A 16,087-nucleotide genomic window follows, 5' to 3' on the forward strand; every position below is an offset into this window, starting at 1 on the left:
TGTGTGACTAATGTGGTAGTCACATGAGAGTGTGGTGATTGTTAATGATAATATATATACATATATATATTCATATTTATATATAGGGTTTTTTAACCCCATCCCAGAACGACGATAGGTTGAGCCAGACCTTTCTCCAAAGTGTGGAGATGGGTCTGGCTATGCGAGACTACAGTGACAGTTGTCTGTAAGAGGCAACACAGGCAGAGAAAAAGCTGGAGGAGGCAGCTAAAAGAGGAGCCCCTTGAAAAACATCTGAAAGCAGCAGCTGAGTCACGAGGACTGAAGTATCTAGTAACCACTTATTTTGCCCTGAATTTACAAGAAAAATGTCTGTTTGTTCCAATTAAGAATTTTAAAACAAAAAAGGAATGTATAGTCTAGTTTATAGATTTTTAAATTAGCTGCAGTTTTAAAAGAATAATGCTAGAAGTAGACAATGTGATTTGATGTGGCTTTGAGTGAAATATTTATTCTATTTTTAGTCTCATTCATAGTCCTCAGAGGATAAATCCCAAGGTCTTTGGTTTATGACCAAATAAAACTAATGACATTCCCATCAGCCTCAGCTGTACTGTATGCTTACTGCTGATTAGCAAATGTTAGCACGCTAATAAACTGAACTAAGATGCATTAGCTCAAAGCACTAGTGTACCCAAGTACAGTCCCACAGAGCTGCTAGCATGGCTGTAGTCTCTTTCACTGAGTCATCACTGTCTGTATCATAGACTGCATACATAGATGGACGACATGACAGCTCCCCAAAAGTGAAGCTAAAACACAATTGCCCCCTAGGTCATAAGCCCCACCACCTCCAGGTCAAATACATTTTTCCCAAAGATGGTTTCTGTCATTTGAGGTAGTTCTTATCACGCTGGTGTTTTTTCAAGTGTTCATTTTTCTGATAAGTTTGGTTTTAATTAGTTATTTGATGCTATAAAATGGGGGTGAGACGATATGATTGACAGCTGAGACTGCTTGTGATTGGGTCGGGCAGGAGTGTGGGCGGGACTCTGGCTCCAAATGACATCAAGATGGCAGCGTCCGTATCCGGGATATTTTGGATGAATGAATCCATCTTTATATACAGTCTAAGGGGCTCTACTAAAAACAACATGTTTGAGACTGTCCTCACTGTCCCCTTCATGCATCGGTGGTTTCAGCAGTCCTAACCCTGATTTTGAACCAATCCAAGTTGTGTTTGTGCCTAAACCTAACCAAACTTAACCAAACAGATTTATTTTTGAACAACGATCTGTAACAGTTTAGGGAACCTTTGTTTATTTTAGATTTCATTTCGTGACGTGGACCAGTTGGGAACCACTGACTTCATGGATAATTTGTGCAATGGGAAAATCTGCCAAGAACTGCGTGTATTCCTTTAAGGCTTTATTGATTTCTCCTGATACCAAGTTCAGAGCAGTTTCTTGTCTGTCTTCTCTGTTTCTGTCCCAGGCTGATTGATTCTGCGTCGCGTCCCTCATCTTTCATTTTTTTCCCCTCAGTTTCACTCTCTGTCTTGCTCTAATCTCCTTCACCCTCTCTCCATCTAAGTCTCTCGCCCTGTGCCGTGGCCTCCCAGCCTCAGCTGTGTCCCAGGGCAGCAGACACAGAGGAACACTGGGATCTAACACAGTTAAAACTCTTTGTAAACTGTTATTTTTCCAGCACTGCAGCTGCCTGCCCTCAGGCGTGTGTGTGTGTGTGTGTACACCATGGCCATCAACAATTAATGCCATTGAGAATCTGCTGCCACATAATATTTTATTCTGCAAGCTTTAACACAACCTACAGCTCACATTCATTTGTCATTTAACTGTAAACAGGCAGCGTTTAAATCGCTGTGTTTATCCAGCCTTTATGTGGGTTCAAAATGAACTGTGACATTATCATCTACCTGTGCAGCATGTACTATATTTTAGTATTATGTCATTTGTTAGCTTCTGTTGCATTTTATTGATGGCAAGGTTTATTTTGTACTTGAGTTTGAATCATTCTGACAGAAATATGAATACAAGTGAAGATACATTCATGCTACCATGAAGGATATAATATTCATTATATATATATAAAGTGCTATCAGTGTTCCTGTTAGAGTTACATATCATGGCTCTTTAGAGCTTTAAAGAGAAATACTAAAATACTCAAAACTAAAATACTCAAATACTAAAATACCTAAAATACTCAAACCAGAGAGTATGGCATGCACTCCCTTCCCTCGCTGTCACACTGACTGCTGTGAATCACAGGAAACATCCGGGTCCTGAGACTATCCTGAGATAGTCTGCAGTCTGCTCACATGCATATTGAGAAATAAACAAACACATTTCACAGACAACCCCTTTGGGGCCAGACGGATGAATGACGAGTACGCAAAAGAAATATGAAAACACCATTTCCTACCCCTATGCTACCCCCTTTTTTTGCTCCTTGTTTTGAGTCTGGTTCTTTTGAGGATGGTCTGGTAGTCCAGTTTTCATGGTTTTTACCCATTTTCTGTAGTTTAGGGATGGAAGCTCTGGGTTCGACGGCCCATTGTGAGGTTGACCCAGACTTCCCTCATCTCTTTGTTATGTTTGGCAAGGCTTCTAGACTCCCATAGTTTTTGGTTACCATGTGGCAATTTCTTTTTGTAAAATAAAACAATTTTTGCTTTAGCTGAACCTCGGGTGTGGCGTCCTCTTGATTATGTTGCTGATCACAGGGTTGAGCCAAATGTTTTGTGGCCGTACAAGTGGCAACATTTTTCCAGTGAAAGAAGTGATGAAGTCGTATGGCATGCCAATGGTGGAGAGGCGGTCAGTGTAGCAATGGGTTGGCATACTGGGTCCTGTTTGTGGTTTAGCACTTTGGCTCTGATTAAATGTCAATGTGGACGTTTTTAGTGTTGAACCACCATCTTTCCCTAACCTTAACCAGGAGTGTATGTGTGTGCCACATATACAGTATATATGTGTGACAGCCTCTGTGTTGTATTGCAAAAAAAAAAAAAAAAATCATTGCCTGACAACCTGACCTCCATTCAGGACTTGTACTGCACCAGAGTGTTCTTTCTTCCTCTGCTTCATTTCTACACTGTTGTTTTCTCTACATATTTATACCTGTACATTATAGCTAAATGTTTGTTTACCTATGTCCAGATTTGTTGTCCTGCTCTTAGTTGCATGTCTGTTTCTGAAGAACACTGAAAAAATTCCTTGTATGTGTACACATATAAAGCTGATTCTGATTGAGTGTGCCTAAACAGAACCATTTAAAAAGAGATCTTTGTAGTCTACACAGCTATTAGCTATTTACAGTTAAATTTGCCATTTAACTGCTCTTAGTTACCTCATTTTTTTCATTGAGTCTTCTTGTGGCGTTTTATTTTTTTATTGCTTCATCATTCTATTTCTGTGTTTTGTTCTTTTCATTCTATAGTGAAACACTTTGTAAAATCGGTTGATTACATTTGATGAATGAAGGAGCTAATGGTTGGTATGAACGTCTTGTTGCAGCTGTGACCCTTTAAAATCTTTTTTTTTTTTTTTTTTTTAATGTAACCAAAGACGTAACCAAAGATGTAATCCTGTAACCTTTTTCTTGTAAGAAACAAATAACTGATGAGTAACTTCTCATTTCTTTCCTGTCTAATGCCATCAGATATTAATAAGAGGACTCCAGGTTGGGAACCACTGGTTTATGGTATGTCTATGTCCTATGAGAGATTTATCAAACAGAACCACGCGTACACTCGAGGGCATATGCATTCCTGTGTTTTATTCATCTGGTCTATGGCTCAGGACTTGAGAAACACTAGTCTAGTGAGGTAACTAACACTCTATTTTACAGCTGACCTGCTGTGTTTCAATTTATTTACCAAGAACAGAAACAAAAAGCTGCTGCTCTAACAAAAGTCTGATTGACTTAACCCCGCTGCTGTCTTTAATCAAACAATCTCCACATGCACATGCAAATCTGATGTAAGGACAGTAATGTTAATCCAAACCATTCAGCTCTATCTGGACTGTCATCTTAAAGCTGCACTAATCAGTATTTTTATATTAACAATGGATAAAATGACTATGTGTAATGTGAAAGGTGTCACTCTTAGCTACAAACCCACAGAGTATTATCACCAACTCTGCAGCTCCCCTCAGCTCTATGGCGCTTTTTTCGTTTTCCAGCCTGCAGACTCTGCTCTCATCGGCCTGATCTCTTTCAGTGACACACCATAAAGCCACTGTACACTACCTGCTCAGCAGCAAAACAGCAGACAGACACAGTTAGAGACTAGCTGCTGAACATAGTGGAGCATTTAGCAGCTAAAGAGCCAGATATTTCCCTCAGGAGCTGGTAGAGACCAAAAGAGAGCTAAAAGATGGTGAATATTGGATCAGAGACAAACACCACTCCAACAAGAATCATGTTGCTCTCTAAATGCTGGATGTGGAAATAACTATTTGCTAACAAGTTCACCATAACAACTGTGATAATATGTCAGTGTTGTGTTTTCAGCTCGTTGAGCTGCGGCCAAGAGCACAAAATAATCTGGTAATGCAGCATACTGTACAGCTAAATTTACAGCTGTATAGAACTTAGAACTGCATGGATTTTATTCTGTTCTCATATTTTCCCAGCATAATTTCACAATTTAAGACTAGCAGGAGACACTTAAGTTTGTGAAACTGAAACACATAACTGTAGCCTAACAGGTATGACAAAACAATAGGAGCAGTTGTCTGTGCTAATCGGTATGTTCTAATTATAACCCAAACCTATTTGGCACACAACAAAATGAATCAATGGTTCATATGCCCAAAATACACACAAACCAACAGGGAATGGGATTTGAAGTAAAAAGCTGTGTTGATGCTTTGGCAATATTGTTCCAGTTTCACACCAATTTCAAGCTCTGAGAGTTGACCCGAGAAAGAAAGAAAGAAAGTCAGAGGAGAAAAGAGAGACGGAGAGAAAGCTGACGGCACCATGAGTAAATCCCTGTGGTGTCCAACTTAATTCCTGTGAAATGTCAGAGTTGTGTTGCAAGGCTTGCATCACACACACACACACACACACACACACACACACACACACACACACAGAAAGCAAAATAAAGGAATGTTCAGCGAGAGAGACAGACAAATGAATCAGGCTGCTTCAGGTCATAAGGACACATTTGGATGGTATATGGTTCATGTCATGTCGTCTTACTGTTTTTATCTCCAGCTGAAACAGGATGTCCAGTCTAGACACTGCATGACTGCTCAGTTAAAGGGTTGGTTGTCCAAATTACAAAATATGCATGGTGCAGTATCTTGCTGGCCTGGCATAGACCATATTCACACGGCAGCCATTTTCCTCTGACATCACGCTCAGGGTGGGAAGCTCAAATGCTGTTATCATGTCGCACTGCTGTGTCATATAAAGTCATGTAAACGTAGGAAATCTGACAAATTGTTATCATTTCACCGCTCCCTGATTGATCAGCAACTGAAAAGACAATAGGTAGTGAAAATCCAAAGGGACATCGGGCTATATTTCAAGGGAAAACAACATATTTGATAACTTTAGCATTCAACAGATATACACATTGAAACTGTAGTGAAATGTGTATATCTGTTGTGTGTAATGTTGCATGTGTGATGTCAACATCACTGTCAACAGATCACTTTCACTGTCTTTTTTCTGAGAACCGTGTGCATCACATGGAAAAAATAGACGAGTCCCCGAATCTCTAGATGACACGTGCTGCAGCCGCACTGCTCACACAGGCTGTGTGGCTGCTCTAACCTGTGAACATTGGTGCTGAAATATAAAGCAAGAGGTTCTGCAATGCCCCGCTCACCCAGGATGTGTTGCCCGGCCGTTAAGTCCCTCTCATTGTTTGATACTCAAAGGATTCACCATAAAGGTACAACAGGAATATCAAGTTCCTTTTCTGGACTCTGGGGACAGTCAAGTCATCCTTATCCCTGTTCATTTTCCCAGTCAGTTGTCCTAGGAATTACGTAGTGGTTATGTGGTTTATGTAGTGAGGTGGAAAAGTGTGAAGGTCAGGGTGGTGGATGGGCGTCGGACTTGTCCTATCACAGACCAGCAATTACTAAGTGTTTTAGCCTTTAACATTAGCTACACATTGAACACAGTTTGTTTGCCATAACCAACAGCTTTGTCCAATTTTATTGTTCTGTTTGGTGATAGTATTGGATTTTACATACCTTACCCATTCACCTTCTATGTACAATAACACAGACATGACAACATGGTGAATGCATTCAATGACAATATTTTTTAATGCCCAGTGCTAACATTACACGTAACATACACTTCGCCTATGGTTTCCAGTATGTGCACACATAGAAGGAATTTGACTCTGCTCTTACACACACTTTCAAGCGATTTACAGGAAGAAGGTGTTAACTGTTCGTCAGAGTGATGGCCCGTGGGTAGAAACTGTTCTTGGGTCTGGTTGTTTTGGCGCACAATGCTCTGTAGCGCCAACTAGAGGGCAGAAGCTGGAACAGGTTGTGTCCAGGGTGTGATGGGTCTGCAGTGACGTTTCCTGCCCGTTTCCTGAAGTCCTGAATGGACGGCATGTCAGCACCAGTGACTTTTTCTGCAGTCCTGACTTGTAGTCTGTTCCTGTCCTGTTTGGAGGCCGATCCAAACCAGACAGTGATGGATGTGCAGAGAACAGACTAATAATAATAGCGGTGTAAAATTGGATCAGCAGCTGATGAAGCAATTTGTTAAGCTGGCACAGGAAGTACATCCTCTGATGGGCCTTCTTGATGATTGTGTCGATGTTAGACGCACACTTTAAGTATAGGAGATAGTGGATCCCAGAAACCCGAGAAGAGCAGTAGGGAGAGAACACATCCCTGGGGGGCGCCAGTGCTGATTGTCTGTGTGCTGGATGGGATGTTCCCCAACCTATTGCCTCCTGTCTGTCAGGAGGTTTGTGATCCACCGCCAGGTGGGGGCCGGCACAGTGAGCTGGGTGAGTTTAGAGTGAAGGATGCCTGGGATGATGGTGTTGAATGCTGAGCTGAAGTCTGTAAACAGGATCCTTGCATACGTCCCTGGAGAGTCGAGGTGTCCCATGCTGACTGCATCATCCACTGACCTGACAAGAATGCAGGGGGTCCAGCCGGGGGCCTTGGGGCCTGTGATATCCCTCAGGTGAGCCAGCACCAGTCTCTCAAAAGATTACATGACCACATATGTGAGGGCGACAGGCCTGTAGTAATTGAGTCCTGTGATAGAGGGTTTCTTGGGGACCAGGATGATTTTTGAAGCAGGAGGGGACTTCACACAGCTCCAGTGATCTGTTGAAGATCTATGTGAAGATGGGGGCCAGCTGGTCAGCACAGGATTTCAGGCAGTCTTCAGAACTCCACAGCTGATTCTCAGAGGCCAATAGTAGTAGTAAACTGTGATTGTATTGAATGTGCTCCACTGTGTGCATGATAACCAGAGTGTGACAGGGGCCTCACCATGAGCTAAAATGAAAAGTAAAGGACGTCCATCTGCAGTAACACAGATTGTCAACACAGATATTTCAATTAAAAATCTATGTCCAAACACAATCTGTTCCAGCATAGTGTTCAATCCAGCTGTTGTCATGTCTGCATGACTGTGTGACAGCCAACACATGACATCCCTGGAGCTGGCAGGGTTGTCATAGCAACATCATCTGTCCAACTCTGTCTCTCAGTGTCTAGATCTGAGGTCCCAGAGCTATGCTGCACAATGTGGGAAACAAGGACAGATTGTGTCCACTCCCACAACAATTTGCTAGACCTAACTGGTGACAATATTTGACTGGACCTCATCTGTTCTCTTTATATATCAGGGTCTTGAATGCCTCTGTTGCAACTATTACAATCATTCTATTATCTACCAATATGAATTTTCAAAGATAACACAAGATAGATTTTTTAATTATTTTTCTTTCCTCTGCTCGCAAATGTCTGTCTTTCTTCTCAGGTTTTAAGACTTGGCTTATTAACAGAGTTTGGACTGAGCACAGCTGTGATGGTTCAACTCATTTGATCATTGGTTTATTATTTTTTTCTGTCATATGTCATATGTTGTAAGATGCATCACTTAGTGGCATTCAGGTCAGTTAGTTTTTAAATCAAAAACTGTTGGAAACTTGTGATCACTTGGTAATTACAAATGCCATTGCATGATTTTTTTTGTTTAAACAGAGTCACATTTTGACAAAACAATCCCAACTTGAGGTCTACTTACTAGCTTTTTTTCAACCATATCACATGATGGATGGAGTTCTTTGCATAGTTGTCATGGAGATAGATCTGCTGACATGTGAGCTCAGTAACATTTATGATTGAATCCAAAGCACTTGCAGTACATTTCGTATTGTGTTGGCAAAAGGTTGTTCTTGGGGTTAGAAATATAGTTTTTACATAAGAGATAAGACTCACATACGAGATCTTTCTGGAGCATTAAACTGTTTTACAGCATTTTATTTGGAATCATTTTGGGAGACTTTCTTCACTAGAAAAATTAGACAATTGATGGTTCCAACAGCTTAAATCAACCTATAATATGTTTTGCTATATTCAGCAGCAAAGCAGGAAGTAATGTGGTGTTCTTATACCCCTGTGAAAAGTCTTAGAGAGGAGATCAGGGTGGATAGCATGGGTGTAAAAGTGTATGACTTAATCTCAACAGTCACATTTGGTTTCTGTAACCGACACAGTCTTTCCTTAATGAAATAGTTTAAATTGTCTAATCGTCAGAACAACTACTACTGGTATGTCAGCCTTCTACTGCACCACATGAGTCCTTTTAGAAAGCATTGACGCATTTTGTTATTGTATGAGGACAAAAACGCTAATATTGATTTTAAAAAGACACCAAAAAAACAGTACCACGCTGTTTACTTAAAGTATTCATGCTGTTCTGCAGTTTTTGCAGCTTTCATATTAAGTTGACAATGCTAAAATGTATTTCAAACGCAGGGCAAAGGGGAGAACAGTGGAATTCCAGCAATAACAAATGGTTCCCCATGGTCACAGTGGATACACAGAGAAAATTAGCCTGATATTCCACACTGCTCACCTGACAGCCCCTCCCAGCATCCACCTGTATGCTCTGACTACCTTTCCCTAGAGGGGGAACTAGGGGTGTGCATCTCTCCCTCATAAGACGAGGCAATACATATCTAGATACATGGCCTACGATACGATTCAGGGGCGATGCATTTTAATACAGAATGATTTGGTGCGATTTGATGCGATACGATCAGAATCAGAATCAGAAATACTTTATTGATCCCCGGGGGGAAATTGTACAGTACCAGTGCTCCCATTCAAGATTAGAAAGTAGCATAAGTTTAGAGCTAAAGTATGTACAAAATATAAAAATAAGAAATAGAAATAAGAAATAGAAATAAAAATATACACATTTACAGTATTTAAGTGAAAATTAAAGTAAAAAATATATACAATAACAATGTATATATATATATATGTATTGCACTGTTGTGTATGACATATATGTATTGCACTGGCACATTTAAAGAATAAAGAATAAATAATGAGGTAGTATATGAACAGGTGAAGTAGTGTCAGTGACACTCAGAGGGAGGAGTTGAACAGTTTGATGGCCACAGGCAGGAATGATTTCCTGTGGTGCTCTGTTGTACATTTGGGAGGAATGAGTCTCCCACTGAAGCTGCTCTTGTGTCTGACCAGCACGTCATGGAGAGGATGTCAAACATTGTCCAAAATGCCCCGCAGCTTAGACAGCATCCTCCTCTCTGACACCACCGTCAGAGAGTCCAGCTCCACCCCCACAACGTCACTGGCCTTGCGGATCAGTTTGTTGAGTCTGTTGGAGTCCGCCACCCTCAGCCTGCTGCCCCAGCATGCAACAGCATAGAGGATAGCACTGGCCACCACAGACTCATAAAACATCCTCAGCATAGTCCGGCAGATGTTGAAGGACCTCAGCCGCCTCAGAAAATAGAGACGGCTCTGGCCCTTCCTGTAGATGGCATTAGTGTTCTTTACCCAGTCCAGTTTATTGTCTATGTGGACTCCCAGGTACTTGTAATCCTCTACAATGTCCACACTGACCCCCTGGAAACAGGGGTCATCGGTGCCTTGGTCCTCCTCAGATCAACAGTCAGTTCCTTTGTCTTTGTCACGTTGAGCTGCAGGTGGTTGAGCTCGCACCATGCGACAAAGTTGTCCACAGCAGCCCTGTACTCCTCCTCATCACCCTTACTGATACATCCAACTATTGCTGAGTCATCAGAAAACTTCTGAAGATGGCAGGTCTCTGTGCAGTAGCTGAAGTCCGTGGTGTAGACGGTGAAGAGGAAGGGAGAGAGGACAGTCCCCTGCAGAGCCCCGGTGTTGCTGACCACTCTGTCTGACACACAGTGTTGTAAGTGCACATACTGTGGTCTGCCAGTAGTTGACAATCCAGGACACGAGGGGGGCATCCACCTGCATCTCCGTCAGCTTCTCACCCAGTAGAGCCGGACGGATGGTGTTGAACGCACTGGAGAAGTCAAAAAACATGACTCTCACAGTGCTCGCCGGCTTATCCAGGTGGGCGTAGACGCGGTTGAGCAGGTAGATGATGGCATCCTCAACTCCAAGTCGGGGCTGCTCCAGGACGAGTCTCTCCAGGGTCTTCGTGATGTGGGAGGTCAGTGCCACGGGTCTGTAGTCCTTGGAGCCACTGGGACGCGGCGTCTTCGGCACAGGAACGAAGCAGGATGTCTTCCATAGCACGGGGACCCTCTGAAGACTCAGGCTCATGTTGAAGACATGGTGATATACTCCACATAGCTGGGGGGCACAGGCTTTAAGCACCCTGGGGCTGACACCATCACGGCCTGCAGCCTTGCTTGAGTGGAGTCTCATCAGCTGTCTCCTAACATGGTCAGCAGTGAAGCACATTGTGGAGGTGACCGGCGGGGGAGGGGTGGTGTCGTCAGGTTGAAGAGTGCCGTCAGCCTTGGGACTGGGGAACGAGGTGTGAGGAAAGCTCTCACAGGGGGGTGGGGGGATGTGAGGAGCAGGAGGAGGAGGGGGGAGTGGAATAGTTGAAGGTTGGAGGCAGACAGCAGAAGAGTCATGGGGGGGTGAGCAGGGCCCACAGAGTCAAATCTGTTGAAAAACAGATTCAGTTTGTTGGCCCGGTCCACACTGCCTTCAGCTCCTCTGTTGTTGGTCGGCCTGTAACCCGTGATGGTCCTCATTCCACTCCAGACCTCTCTGATGTTGTTCTGCTGGAGTTTCCACTTCAGCTTCCTCCTGTACTTCTCCTTGGCCTCCCTGATCTTTACCTTCAGTTCCCCCTGGATCGTTCTCACCTCCTCCCTGTTGCCAGCTCTGAAGGCTCTCTTCTTTTTATTTAGGATGGCCTTGATGTCCTTTTTCACCCATGGCTTGTTATTTGAGTCACAATGGACAGTCCTTGCTGGGACAGTGGAGTCCACACAGAAGTTGATGTAATCCGTGATGCACACGGCATTCATTTTCCATTATAAATTAAAATAAGCCAATTCTCTAAAAGTAGCATTGCTTACCTTCAAATACATACTGTATATTTCATAAAAGGCTAAGGAATCCCGAGTATTTCTGTTGCTCAAACAGACTGACAACAAATTCTGTAACAACAAGCAATGTTCAAAATGTGTGTTAGTAGCTTACGTGACATGTTTCCTCAAACAAGACTCCAAAGACTAATCAAATAGATAGATGTTTTAATGAAAAACTAAACAAAGGCATCTATGAGGACAGCTACGTATTATCTTGCTCTTTTCAACAGCTGTCATAACTACGACAACAACAGACGCATTCGGCTGAAAGTCGCCAGTTAACAGGGTCACTCCTTAAATCGCATAAGTTTCACCGTGCCATCTCACCAGGTGAGTGTTGAGATATGTCGTCCTTCCACGGTACTTAATCACTGTTCTACAGACCTCACAAATGGCCAGACTTTTGTCCAATGTTCCTTACTTCTTATGAAATGCAAACATCTTCCAAACTTTAGATTTGATTCTACGGAGGCCTACTTGAGCGAGCATAAACAAGGCTTACTCTCCTGACATGAGAGTCTCGCATTGACCTTTGACTGTTTACGAATGGAGACGCTTTGCAGAATTAGCATCAAAGCTTCAGTCAACCGATTTGTAACTTTAGAATCGGGCCATCGACCGGTTCATGGTTAGTATCACTTTACAGCCCTAATTGTCACTCCCCACTCAACCCCAGATGCCAAACATCAATGATGTACATATTCTACATCCACATCCACATGAGTTAGGGTGTATTTTAGGAGTGGCTCTTCGAGTGCTTGTTAAAAGCGCTAATTTTTTGAAAGGAAAGGCTAGAAGGTGCAACATTAAAACCCTCAGTGAGCCTTCACTTTAATTACATTTACAATTACTACTGCCAGCAATTCCCCAAAACCCTTCAAATATAAAACCTTTACTGCTCACAGTAAGCTTAGTGGACTTGTATCCACATTCGCTGCCTGCAGAAACTCGGATGAGGCACATTTTCAAAAAAGAAAATATTATCCAATAAAGGTAGGTTACAAATTTACACCTAACTATTTAATCTCGTCAGATATTATTGTCACGCAGTTTTATGCAAATGGAACAATTATTATTTTATTCTATCTTTGCTGCACTTTGTCATAACAGCATCTAATCTAAATGTGTGGTCCTGCATCCAGCATGGTTCATGCCTCCCACTCACGTGCCATTGATGACCCCATCTGGGTTGAGCATGGGGATGATCTTGAAGACAAAGGCCTCCCTCAGACTCTGGGCCACCGGGTCACTGCTGCACAGAAACTCCAATGTGCCCTTCATCACCCAGCTTGCATTGGACTCACCAGGATGGACACGTCCCGTGAGCACGATACAGGGACGATTACCTAGACAGAGACAGATTGAGATCTATCAGATTGCATGTTGATATGATATACAGTACGTGGAAAATTAGAGTTCACAGAGTTTCAGCATCTTGCTTAGTAACAGGACAGTTTCTAAACTCAGTGGTACCTTGTCAATCACCACTCACTACAGAGCTGCCTCTATATCGTTATCTGTCTACATTTCCTGTGCTCTCTGAGAGCTAGGCATCATTCAATTATCCAGATCAGGTTTGTAATTATAACTGTGTCCGCTACACCCATCACATCTTGTCTATTGAGCTCTGTCAGTGATAGTGACAGTTTTCCAATTATGTCGGCTATCAGCGGTCATGAGTGATAATTGTAATGTTGTGCAAGGGTCATAATTAACATTTCTGAGTGTCAATGATTACAATGTGAATGGTGAACAGATAGCATGCCGACAGATGGGAGAGTGTGTGATCAGTCAGGGTTGTTTGAGCTCAAGGACAGTCTCAAGGAAGTCTTCTGCCGAGACACTTAGGAAAATGGTGTTGTGTCTGAATGAGCAACATGTGGCTAGAGAATGGTCTGTCCTGCTTCATTTAGAACTACTCAGACATGTTTAAGGAGAATATATACATAACCCTGGATGGAAATACAGGTTATATCACATTACATTACTGTGGGCTTAAGTAGCAGCTCTGATAATGAGTCTGATAATGTAAAACATAAAGGATGATATTTGTAGAAATGTTTTCTACTAGAATTTTGAATAAAACAATCCATCAAAGTGAATACATCTGAATTAATCATTTTTAATATTAAAAGTCTGTTGATATTAGTTCAACATATGTTCAATGTGATGGATAACGCAACTCCTCCATGACTCCAGTCATGTCGAAATGAAAAGAAACAAGTGGTTATCTGCCACAAAATACTTCCAAACTTCTGAAGCACAGCAGCATGGTTTGTAAACTGTGATGTAAAACCAGTATGATCCCAGTCCCACCTGTTCAGTTCCACACCATACGTTCAGGTTCATGGTTATCCTATGTCACTACTGGCCTGCAGACAGTATGTGTACCGCTTCAACAACTTTTTAAACTGGACTGTGTCCAAATTCCACACTACATGCTATTGTAGTATGAACAAATTTTTATAATGTACTGTGTTTGCAGTTACTTTACAATCAATCCACATACTTAACCGTTACCTATTATACTAACAGGAAATGATACCATACATGCACCGTTGAATGTCAATCAAATTGAGACTTTAGAATGTCACTGCCAAGTAAACTCATTTCAGAGACAGAGATTTCTTGGAGCTGTGTCCCCACCATCCAGAATTCGTTGTACTTTTCCAGCTGTGAGCTGTTCCACCACTTCCTTTGTGCATTGCATTGTGGGAGAATAGTGTCCACCCACACCACACTCAAAAATCAAGGTTCTTTTAGTTGGCATACTGAATGATACTTTATTTTGCCGCTTTGACCAGTGCCACAGTGGTAAGACTACAGACTCAAAATCCGATCAGAATTAGTATGCAGTTTGGAATTGGGACACAGCATATGTCTCCAAAGCTCCCCCCAGAGATCTGGCTCAAACTCAAACAGCATGGGTTTCTTTAAAGGTTTATTTGTTTCATTTGGGTCTTATTTTCAGATCTGTCCAACATTCCTATCATTAATAACATTGTACTCATTAAGGTAATTGCTGAGATCTGGGAACACGGTGACATCACTATACCAAAGTCTGACAGGTCAAGAAACAAACCAACAGCTTTTATCTAAACCACATGAGCGGCAGGTGGAGCCACAGTGCAAGGTCCCGCCCATACACCCGTCCAACCCAATTGCGTGCACACCTCAGTCAATCTCAGCTGTCAATCATGACATTTCACCCCGCATCAAATAACTAATTAAAACACTTGAACAAGAACTACATAAAATGACAGAAATCATGTCTGGTGAAAATGTATTTGATGTGTTGTCATAACCTGGCTCCAAGGCCATGACAAATTCAGAAATGGACACAGATGACAATGAAATAAACTTGTGTGAACAAATGTGAAGTGTGTGAGTCAGTAGCATCAGTGGTGTAGGTGTGGATGTGTGTGCATGTTGAGGTGTGTGGTGTTGTAGAATGAAAATAGAACAAAAGTCTAAATAAAGGTGAAACATGCAGATGCCGGTGGAGGTGGGTCGGATCTGAGAGCGAGAGAATGCCAACTGGGCTGGGCCTTTATAGCACTTGGCCCAGGTGCTCCAGATCAGGCTAGCTGCTGCGCTCCCCTGCTACCTTCAGGGACAGACATGGAAAAAACAGTGACTATTAACACCCTGAAGCCAGTCTTATTCGTTATAGTCTATCGCGCTCCAGGTCCATACTCTGAATTCTTATCTGAATTCTCAGAGTTTTTATCAGGTTTAGTCCTTAAAACAGACAAAGTCATTATCGTAGGGGATTTTAATATTCATGTGGATGTTGATAAGGATAGCCTTGGTACTGCATTTATCTCTTTGTTGGATTCGATCGGCTTCTGTCAGAGGGTACAGAAACCCACTCACTGTTTTAATCACACCCTCGACCTGGTTCTGACATATGGACTTGAAATTGAACATCTAACTGTCTTTCCACAGAATCCTTTGTTATCGGACCATTATTTAATAACTTTTGAATTCCTATTACTGGACTACACGCCATTAGGCAAAAAAGTCTACACCAGATATCTATCTGATAGTGCTGTAGCTAAATTTAAGGAAGTGATTCCATCGGCATTAAATTCAATGCCATGTCTCAATACAACTGAGGACTCCTTTGCTAACCTTAGTCCCTCCCAAATGGACAATCTTGTTGACAGTGCTGCAGGCTCAATGCGATTGACACTTGACTCTATTGCCCCTCTTAAAAAGAAGATAATAAAACAAAGAAAGTCAGCTCCATGGTATAACACCCAAACCCGCAAATTAAAGCAAACAGTGCAGAAACTTGAAAGGAAATGGCGCTCCACCAAACTAGAGGAATCACGTTTAATTTGGCAAGATAGTCTTAAAACTTATAGGAAGGCCCTCTGTAAAGCCAGAGCAGCCTATTACTCAACATTAATAGAAGAGAACAAGAACAACCCCAGGTTTCTCTTCAGCACTGTAGCCAGGCTGACAGAGAGTCACAGCTCTATTGAGCCATGTATTCCTATAACCCTCAGCAGT

The 16,087-nt window shown here is 42.2% G+C and overlaps 1 protein-coding gene across 1 annotated transcript in view; it reads right to left on the reverse strand.

Annotated features, from left to right (window-relative positions):
• Positions 1 to 16,087, reverse strand: part of LOC139286364 (cytosolic carboxypeptidase 4-like) — a 149,651-nt gene that overhangs the window by 40,629 nt on the left and 92,935 nt on the right. Inside the window, exon 21 of the mRNA XM_070907120.1 lies at positions 12,735 to 12,915. Coding sequence (XP_070763221.1) covers positions 12,735 to 12,915 — 181 coding nt within the window. The remainder of the gene's footprint in view (positions 1 to 12,734; positions 12,916 to 16,087) is intronic.

The sequence above is a fragment of the Enoplosus armatus genome, chromosome 6 (genome assembly GCF_043641665.1).
Source record: "Enoplosus armatus isolate fEnoArm2 chromosome 6, fEnoArm2.hap1, whole genome shotgun sequence".
NCBI lineage: Eukaryota > Metazoa > Chordata > Actinopteri > Centrarchiformes > Enoplosidae > Enoplosus > Enoplosus armatus.